At 22.3% G+C, this 10692-nt stretch overlaps 1 protein-coding gene across 1 annotated transcript; it reads left to right on the top strand.

Annotated features, from left to right (window-relative positions):
• The first annotated feature begins 4946 nt into the window (after positions 1 to 4946).
• Positions 4947 to 6455, top strand: LOC112602284 (ATM interactor). Its single transcript, XM_025350278.1, has 3 exons — positions 4947 to 5240; positions 5318 to 5529; positions 5594 to 6455. Exons 1-3 carry the CDS (start codon positions 5073 to 5075, stop codon positions 6048 to 6050), a joined length of 837 nt encoding a protein of 278 aa, XP_025206063.1. The 5' UTR covers positions 4947 to 5072; the 3' UTR covers positions 6051 to 6455.
• Positions 6456 to 10692: the final 4237 nt, after the last annotated feature.

The following is a 10692-nucleotide window of genomic DNA, read 5'->3' as shown; positions in this document are numbered from 1 at the left end:
CAATTATTTATAATGAATATTTCCTTCCTATAGTTGTACAAAAAAAGACTAATATCTATTGAATTTTTATGTGATAAATTAGGATAAAAGTGAAGATAAAATTATGTGTTAATTGTACATTGTTTATTTATTATTTTTAGATTTTGAATGATATTTATATATGGAATGTATTAGTTAAACAACAATGTTTTTAATTTCATTAATTATTATTTTTGTTTTGTAAATACTCGAATAATATCTGGATAAAGGGCTCAAAATGTTTAAATTTTCCCATTTTTAAGCGTTATTTTTTAATTTTTTTTTCAATGATTTCTGTTAGCTTAAAAAAAGATTGATTTATACAGTTTTACTATTCAACTTATCTTAAATAAAATTGCAAATTTTTGTTCAGATGTGTAACTACTAAATCAATGATTGTTGACCTTAATCATAAATTTTGGTTACTATTGATATTTATTATAAATACAAAAATAATGAATATATAATATTGTAAAATATTCAAAATTCTTTTTAAAAAAAAAACATCTAATGTTATGCACAAAAACAATTATAAAATGTAGAAAAATAAATATATATTTAGGTATTAGGACTAATAAATAATATTTAAAACATGGCTAAAATCTAGTTAGCAATTTGACTTTAAAATGTCAATTATGTACAACAATTTCTCTAATGAAAAAACAATTTATGGATGAGTTTAGTTGATGACTTATTGATAATAAGATAATATTTTGGCATATTAGCATTATCACAATAGAGATTATAATGTGTACTGTACCATTATCTTACAAACAATAGGTATTTGACTATGACAATGACAATAAATACATACATTAATTAATATTCAATTTTATTTTTAATATTATTTAAAATATAAAGGTTGATAAAAAAATAAAAATAATAGTATTTTTCATACTAAAATATATAATAAACATGTAAAACTTCATATATAAACTCCTATTAAGCATAATGGTTGAGGTTAGTACTCAAAAAAGTTTGAGTTTATTGCAATCAAAGTTTTTACAAAATATATCCCAGTTAATTTAGAAAGAATTCCTTTGGAATAAATTATATTATTAAAGTTTACAATAAGTGAATCTTTGAAAAGTCTAGTGTTTTTAGAAATACTTGAACATGTTTAAATAGTAACAGATATACAACTTTTGATTCTGATTTGCTTTTTAAAATATTGAGAAATTATATTAATGTTTTCTTTATAATTGCATCATATGAATGTATTATGGTAGGCAATGTCTGAATATTAATAAGGTAAGTATTACTAAAATATGACTTAATCTATGGGCAGCACTTTAAGTTTAAAATACCTATGCAATATTATTCTCATAATACATAAGTGTTAGTAATAAGAATGTAATTATTACTCAATTTAAGATGATTTATAGATTATAAATATGTTGATATATAGGCCATAATATTAGGCATATTATGCCTGACCCCAAATACATACTCCATAGCAGATAAAGGACTGCATTAATGAAATACAGTAAACACTTAGTTTCAATTTTTAAAAATTTTATTTTTTTTTTAAAAAATTTTAAATGTGCAAACAATTTTTAATAGAAATTAAATTCAAAAAATAATTATGTCTCCTCAATAAATTTTGATATTTTATTGAATTTTGAAAAAAACATATCAGATGATTGAAATTTTCACCGAATGTTTGTTTACCTATTATTTTCATTATACAAAAAATAATTTTTTAGTTTTTTTTTTTTCCATAAATGTCGATAAAATATTAGTCGGGTCAAAATTTTTAAAAATGTAATGCATCATCACACAAAAGTTATTCTCATATCTGTTCAAAAAGCTTGAAAATTTATTACAAAACCCCAAATAAATGATATTTATTCCTTACAATTGTAATAGTTTAAAAATATTCTACATGAGTATAATTTTATTTCATACGCGTTTGAAGTTTAATTTTTTTAAACTTTAATAAAAATCGTTTGAATCACGAATATTTAAAATTGTTTTATAGCCAAAAATGTATAACTAATAACTAACACTTAAACATTTAATAGAAGACATCTCGTAAGTTGTCTTTACAGAAATTTACAAATCTCAGAAAAAAATGTTCATATTTTTTTTTATAAATATTTAAAGTAAAATATCAACCTTTGTTTAATTCATTGAAGGTAATTCAAAAATAATATTAATAGATTTTTCAAAATATTTAGATTAATATTAAGCCGGTTGCTTTGTACATGCATACAGTTACAGTATACCACGAAACTATTTACACCAGTTTACGATGAGTCTGTATTGACTCTAAAGTGAATAAATTTCATAAATACTGGTGCCTACTGTAATATAAAATATTAATACGAATAGTACAGTAAATCAATTTTAAAATAATATCAAAAAACATAATATTTTAAAATATGTACTTTTAGAGTAATAGGTATAAGCTGATGTGCCTTCTTAGTTCAGTATCGTTTTTCATGAGCAATAATTAAAAAGTTAAAATTTAATTTAAATTTAACACATCTATTACAGTGACCTACTCTATGACGAGATACACTCGATGCATACCATATTATGGCAAAGTGATTACTTATTTTCCTACCTTTTTTATAAATCTTTTTTGCAATGAAGTAAAAATTAATATGCATTGAAAAATTTTTGTTTTTTACTTATACGATCAAAAATAACTTCAACGATATTTTATAATATGAAGGTAAAATAAAATACAATTATATGCTAGTGAATAATACTATTTTTTTTTTTAATTAACTATTTCTATTTGAGGCCAGTTTAAATTCTTGTCTCATAATTTTTTTCCGACCTTATACACAACTTACACAGATTTAAATGTATTCACTACGGGATTTTTTAGCCGGAATTTCTCAAAAGTCAAAAATCGAGAATATAATATATACCAGAGTGCTAAGACTAACATATTCACAACGTCGCCGAGGAAAATGAAAAATTGTATTAGTGGCTAAGAAGCATGTAGTTATAACCTAGCAAGTATGGAATTACGTTAGGTAATATTGTAGACCGAACGATAGAAAATAAAATAAATAGATTAGGTTATATAAATTATAAATATTTTTTATAGACAAAACATTTAAAACATATCAGAAAATTTCATTTGGTAACATTTAAAAAAAGTGGTTTAAAATTAGATGTTAATATAGAACAAGTTAAAATTTATCAAAAAAAAAGTACGAGTAGAGATCGTTATTTCACTCTTCTTGCAATTATTGAACTCTCTGAACTTAAAGTTATTACGAATGGTTATATTTATTGTCTGTACTTTTCATAAGCCTTAAAAATATTTTATTGTTATTACTCATTACTGAAATACCTAGGTAGATTGCGAGTTTACCACATAGCCTGTCTCGGTTACCCATTTACAACATTACCCATTGGCCAGTAGGTATAAAGATTAAAGAGATGGTTAATACCTGATCAAGGGATCTAAAGCATACACTATATTTTTCGTTGAGCATTGTTATTTTTGTTATTAAAAATATTAAATATTTTAATGTCTCTGGTTGTAATAATAGTATGGTGCTTATACACAGATTCGTTCAGTAAAAAATAAATGCAGTAGAAACCGTTTGTAATAATGGCATCGATTATAATGACAAACTGGGTTTAATGACTGTATAGGTTCCGGAAAAACATCTATACTGTATGTACTAATATTAATGTCGATTATTACGACGACTGAGTAAAGATTAATCGGATGTCATGACGATTATTTACAGATAAATTGGAAAACAATGTTTGATTGATAAAATTATATAAATATATGATATGAGTAATATATGATTTTTGTACAAATTAAGACAATTTTTTTTAATAAATACAAATGTATAGTGTAGAACAATAATACAACTTTTTTTTTTCTTTTTTATGTATGTAGGTATTGAAGTAAGTAATGATTTAGTGGTAATAATAAAACATATTAATTTTAGTTCAATATTATGTTTATATACATTTATAATCCAGTTTTAAATTTTATTTATCATTTTAGTTATAATGACAATCGGTTAAGACTAATTTCGACTAATACTCTGAATGTCATAAACTATTTCTACTGTATGTTCTTCCCCATTTTTTCATTTTATATTAAATTTATTTTAATTTGAAATTTTTAAAATTTTTAAATACTATTTTAAAATTATTGAAACTTACTTAGGTATATGCTGTGGCGATAGGTACTATCCATTATTTTTCAAATGAAACTCCTCTTATGTATTGTATATTATTGTTAGTAGATCATTTTTTTTTAATTATTCATTTAAGCAGTAAACACATAATTTAAAATTTTTATAATTAGTTTTTTAGTTAATGAATTGATTTAATTAAGATTAAGAATAAAATCCCTTAAAAATTAATTTACAAAAATACTAAATTTTATATGTAATATTGGATCGAGTATTTATTATAGGTACCTATTTGAACAATTTTTATATATTAGAAATATTAAATATTTATAGATTTATCAAATCCATTATCCTTGCTACATAAAGTCAATTTTGATTTAAATACGTTAAAATAATGTTAAATAATTTAGGTACTGTTTTAAAGGGTTATTGTCATTTAAAAAACTGATGGTATTGTATCTTCACAAAATTTACTTTAGTATTATAAACTATTTCAAACACTTAAAAATATAATCTTTAAATATGTCTAAAGTTTTAAACTCCAGATTTAAAGAAAAACTACATTATTGAAGAAAAAAGGGATACATGGCTGCTGCTTGATGAATTAATCTGTATTTTTTATACCCTTTATTGCGTTGACAAATATCATCAAGGAGTCTTATCACGCGTGAATGTGTGATTATTATTGTTTATTTTGTGATTATACAATATTATTATCAATTTCAGTGTTATCTTAGTATTTAGATAGTCCACCCCAATACCTCATAAATAATATAGACAATATAGTTGGAAATGGTTTTAATTTCTTTCTATTAGAATGGATTTTTGTTTATCTATCTGTCTAATAACTTTAAAATTTGATTATTTTTAATATTATTCATGGTAAAATGTTATACAATCTGTGGTTTGTATAAGCAAACAGTATTGTAAGGTATGTCAAAAAACTGTTTCGTTATGGTGTTGTCGGAAAGCGATCTAAAAAGAAATGATGGTGAACAAATTGTTAATGATACATTCTATTGCCCTGTCTTGGGTTGTAAATATAACTTGCATTTTGGCCAATCTATGAAATCTTTTAAAACTCAAAAACTTCTCAAACAAGTAAGTTTAATAGCTTGTAAAATATGTTATACAAATTCTACTGTTAATATATTTTTGTTTTTTTTTCAATTTTATAGCACTGTATCAAAGTGCATTCTGATAAAAAATACAAATGTGATAATTGTGAAAAAGGTTTTCCTTTAGAATCAACATTAAAGTCTCATCGTATAACATGTGGAGTAATATATTCTTGTTATTGTGGGGTTCAATACAAATCTCCAGAAGCATTTCTTACTCATACAAAACGAAAACAACATAACATTGGATTAGGATATTCAACTATTATGAAGTTTGATATATTTTATAAATCGTTTGTAAAATTTTTTGTTTATTCTTATGTTTTTTGTAAATAGATTTTTGAAGACAAGAAAATTATTGCCAAACACAGAAGATTTACAAGAATTAGAATCTAGTAAAAGATCTACTCAGACTCAGACTGTTACTGATATTCAAACTCTATCAGATTCATCAACTCAGACTACATTTGAAAATAAGGATTGCATGTTAAGATACAATGATCCAAAACTCTCTTCTGCTACTTCTAGTCCTATAAGACGGTTATGTGCGCAGACTCAAACTGATCCTATGGGTGATTCTATTAAAAATGATCCAGATCCAATGTTTTTAGATTCAGAAACACAAACCAATTTTGAATTTTTAGACATCTATACTCAAACTGCTGAGTCTGAATGCTTATTTGGTGATTTAGAATTTACAAATATTCAAACACAGACACCTTGTAGTTCTTTATTTCACGATGATTTCGTTGGCACGAGAAATGATAATTCTATACACACAAATGTGATATGATTTAATTAAAATCAGAAATCAAATTTTTGTGGGTAACATACCAAATAGGTTTTAAGTTTTAAATTTAATTGAATTTTCTTATAGACAGTGTATAAACCATTGCTTGATTAGTGCAATAATTAGTCATTTTATTTTTGATAATAACCTAACCTAACCTATAGTTTTGTAGTTTTGAAATTTCTAGTATGTTAATTGCATATTATATAAATGCATATGTGTGAGCAGACATTATTAAAAAAATGCAAGTTAAATGCATTCTTCTCTTGTCATTTGCTTACCTCTCTAAAGTAATCATATATATTTATACAATTTTTTTATTTTCTAATGATTATTTTGAGGTTTTAATATTACTGGTACTTTGTTGTCATTTATATTGACACATATTACATATGATTATTAAGCTGCTGTTATTTTAAATCATTATTTCAAATAACAATAATCCTTTATTAACATATTGAATATTCTTTTGTATAAAATATATTTTTTTTTAAATTCTATAAAATGGCTAATGATTAATTATTTATAATAATGTATCAAATAATAAATAATTATTTTAAAAACAAATTTAATAATTGTTTGTTAAAAATGTACCGAAGAAATTTTTAATAATGGTATTTAAGGGACCAAGAAAAACAGGTAGTATTAACTGATAGTTAATCAAAATTCAATAATGTTATTACAAAAAATTATATATATTATTATTATATTTTAATCAAAAGTCATTCCAACTATATATTACTGTTATTAAAAAAAAGAAATATTTTTATTTATATTAAAAAATTTATTATTTTTGCTAACATATTTTTATTTTTTTTTATTGTGCAGTATTTTTGTTTCTAATTTTTTCTAATTGTTTTTAGATCTTATATTATTAATAAATAATAACTATACAAATGACACTGGTTGTTCAATATATATTTTTTTTTATTTTAAAATTTATTATTGTCATAAATTGTCAATAATATGGACTATATATTTCATAAACATTATATATATGCTGTTTGTTTAAATTCATTTATACCATATTATGTTATATGAGTTTTTTTGGGATCTTTAATTTTACATCTTTAAACCCAGCATGTTACTATCAGTGCCATTTTAAATATTTTTTTTTGTTTATAAGTATAAACAACTATTATTATTGCTTATAAATATTTCATTAAAATTATCTATTTACCTACCTATGTATAAACATTTGAATTATTTATAATTTATGTTATATTTATTGATGAAATATTTGTGGTTTTTTCATAATAATAATATATTATGTAATTAGATATGATCATAAAAAGTATTTATAATATTTAAAAGAGTTAATGACATACTCGTTGCCCGTTGGTTTAAATTATCATTATTAGAGAACTAGATATTTTTAAAAATAATTGTTTAATTTAAAGTGTAATACTAATAATACTAATAATATAATAATATAAAATATTATTATTATTTCAAAAAATAGATTGACATAGTGATACACTTTTTCTGCTCATAATTTATTTTTGTATGTATATTAATTAATATTAAATATATAAAACTTACTTTTTTGGCCATGCTTCTAACAAATTGTATAATATACATACTAAATAATCAATTTAACTTAATCAGAATTAATTAACCTATTATTAAACTTAAAATTAAGAATACTATTCAGCAAATTTCTTAGGTTTTATATTTTGATTTTAAAGCTAAAGATGATGAGAATGTCAGGATGCTATCGAGGAAATGTAAGACAGTAGGTGGAATCGGGGAGGCAACTATTGAGATATTATTTTGTATTTGGTTTTGGTACAATAAAATCCTAAGAGGATTATTTTTAATCGATATTATACTACTGTCGATGCTTTGCATTGAAGACTACTCTAACAATAAAGTTTCTACCAGATGTATTGTGTTATTAAAACATTTCATTTGAATAACTATCATCTGTCTAACCGTTGGGTTTATAGCTTATACTCATATAATATTGATACATAATTTATTTAATCATGTTCAGTATAATTTGGTTATTTCAATGTATTTAAAAAACTGGTTTGAGTTTTTAATTGAATTACAAATATGCAGAAAATAATTTTTTAATTTTAAATAATTCATTTGATATGAATAGAATATTTTGGATATACGAGTATACCATTGAAACATTGCACAGCTTCGACATAATATATGAAGAAAATCGACGAACCAGAATCACAATTGTCTGTAAAGAGTTTATTGCTTATGTCTACCCGAAGTGAAATATTTTTCTTTTATTTTGTAAGAAGTAGGTACTTAATTAAAATATCGAATTAATTTTTTATGTTGGTTTACATTAAAATTAATTGATTGATAATTAATTTTATTTATATTTAAAAAAAAAAAAATTGTATAGGTAAACATACTGAAAAATGAAATATAAATCTTATCTATGGATTACCTATGTCACTTTAATTCATCCAATATTGTTTCAAAATGAAAAAGCTTAATAATACATTGAGTTCTCATTATTAAGAAGAGCTTGTTTTTTAATTCATTAAATCCTCTAGAATTTGTGCATTTGTACTTATATGTTTCATCATACTTATATAATATGATTGTTTAAATAGCTTATTTTTTATAAAAAGTATAAAGTAAAATAGCCATACGGCATTATCGACATTTTTTATTGGATAATTTTATAAACGGTTTATTTTGTAGTATACCTGATGAGTAGGATATATAAAATGAATAAGATATTTTTTTTGTGTTCAACAAAAATATAATATTTATTTGACTATATATAGGAATAATATTGCGAACAATATGTTTATTTAAATTATATTTAATTTTGTTACATAATACTACTATATTAATAATTAATAATATAATTTCACAGTGAAATTGAATACATGTATATATATATATATATATATATATAGTTGACAATACGTATATTTGTATAATAAGTACATCTCGCTACACAAGAGTTTAAAATCAGCGATGTATAAACAACTAGTTATTAATAATATAAAATTTAAATAAATAAAAAGTATTAACTTTCATCTAATAAAGTTCAGAAAGATTTTAAAGTATGCATAGAGGTGTATAATTTACACAATTATGTAATAGATAATAATACTATTGTATTATTAATTAGGTATAATGGGTAGGCGTTTCTAACGATATATTTTAAGCATACTTGCTTACTCGATTATATCGAGAAAAATGTATTAAACGCATTTCGAATATTCATAAAAATGATTCTACTAAATAAATAAGTATTTAACAATTTTGACACTTCTAGAAAAAGAATTCAAAAAGATAATAGCTTTATTTGGTATTTGTCTAAAATAAGATAAACTAGTAGGTATGTAAAATAGTATACAATATTTTATTAATATTTATAATAATAATTTATTTATTTAATTATATTAATAATATAGATTTTTGATTTGTTTGTAAGGCTTAGGTATCGTATTTTATAATAATATTATGTTCTTAAAAAAAATATTATTTTTATTGACTTTTGGTTACAATTGTAGCGTTGTAAATGTGAACTAAGTTTTATGGAATCATAAGATAAAGACAGTTAACATGATACGTATGCTGTTATGGATATTAAAAATAAATAGTTTTTAATTAAAATGATATTTTAGAAAATTAAAGTTTTCATTAGTCGTAGATAAGTTTCTACGAATGAATTTCTTTAGGTTTTATGATAAACCGTTGGTACAAATAGTACATTACACTTACACTTCGTCGACTTGGAACGTAATTCAATATTATTGATATCCGAATATCATAAATGGCATAAAAATAATAGCATTGTACCACGTGCAAATTACTAGATAATTTATTAGAGCTATAGTAATATTTATTTATTTATAAAGATTAATTGAACAGTTAAAGATTTATTTTAAAATTAATAATAAATTTGTTTTTAATTAAAAATAAGTAAGGATTTTGATGGCATTTTTTTTTAAAGAGCTTGGGGTCCAAAAATGTTCTCTTGAACCTAAATTGCTTAAGCATATCATGACAAAAAAAAAAAAAAACAACAAAGTAATATAGTAATTTTCTTTAAAATAAATAAATTAATAACAATAATATTTTATTTACGAGTATGTTTGAGAAATTTTTATTTTTATTTAATTTAAGTTGTTGCGTATCATTTTAAGGAGGCGGAGTATATATTTTAGAGGAGAGAGAGAGAGAGCGAGAGAGAGGAGAGATAAACATATAAGAGCTAATGGTGATTTTATTTTTTATTTGAGCAGCTTGAAATTCATTATTATTTTCTAAAGGTTAAAACTAAGTCATGATAAACACGCGTGTATTCGTATAATCACATTTTTGTCAGTCACCTTATTATGTTTTATAATTTAATAAATACATTAAACATGGGCGAAAAGAACGAAATTATATATTTCGTCTCATATCACATACGATAAAATATTATTGTTATGTTATTTCATATATTATGTAATGATCATAACTGTATTGCATACAGTCATATAGCCATGAAATTTCACAGACCGTTAGAAATGTACCTATGCAATAAAAACATATACTTATACTTAAATCCAAAAATAATGCCATTTTATACGTTTAAAATTATAATAATTTTTTGTCTATATCTACAATATAGTATAATAATTTTATTATAATATGAATATTATTATTATATTTA

The sequence above is a fragment of the Melanaphis sacchari genome, unplaced genomic scaffold, assembly GCF_002803265.2.
Source record: "Melanaphis sacchari strain LSU unplaced genomic scaffold, SCAv2.0 Contig85_pilon_pilon, whole genome shotgun sequence".
Taxonomy (NCBI): domain Eukaryota; kingdom Metazoa; phylum Arthropoda; class Insecta; order Hemiptera; family Aphididae; genus Melanaphis; species Melanaphis sacchari.
The sequence above is the reverse complement of the archived record's forward strand: the minus strand, read 5'-3'. Positions and strand labels throughout refer to the sequence as shown.

Coding starts and splice junctions, on each gene's coding strand:
- LOC112602284 (XM_025350278.1), top strand. CDS start 5,073: ATGTCAAAAAACTGTTTCGTTATGGTGTTGTCGGAAAGCGATCTAAAA. Junction 5,241..5,317: donor CTCAAAAACTTCTCAAACAA/GTAAGTTTAATA, acceptor TCAATTTTATAG/CACTGTATCAAAGTGCATTC. Junction 5,530..5,593: donor GGATATTCAACTATTATGAA/GTTTGATATATT, acceptor TTTTGTAAATAG/ATTTTTGAAGACAAGAAAAT.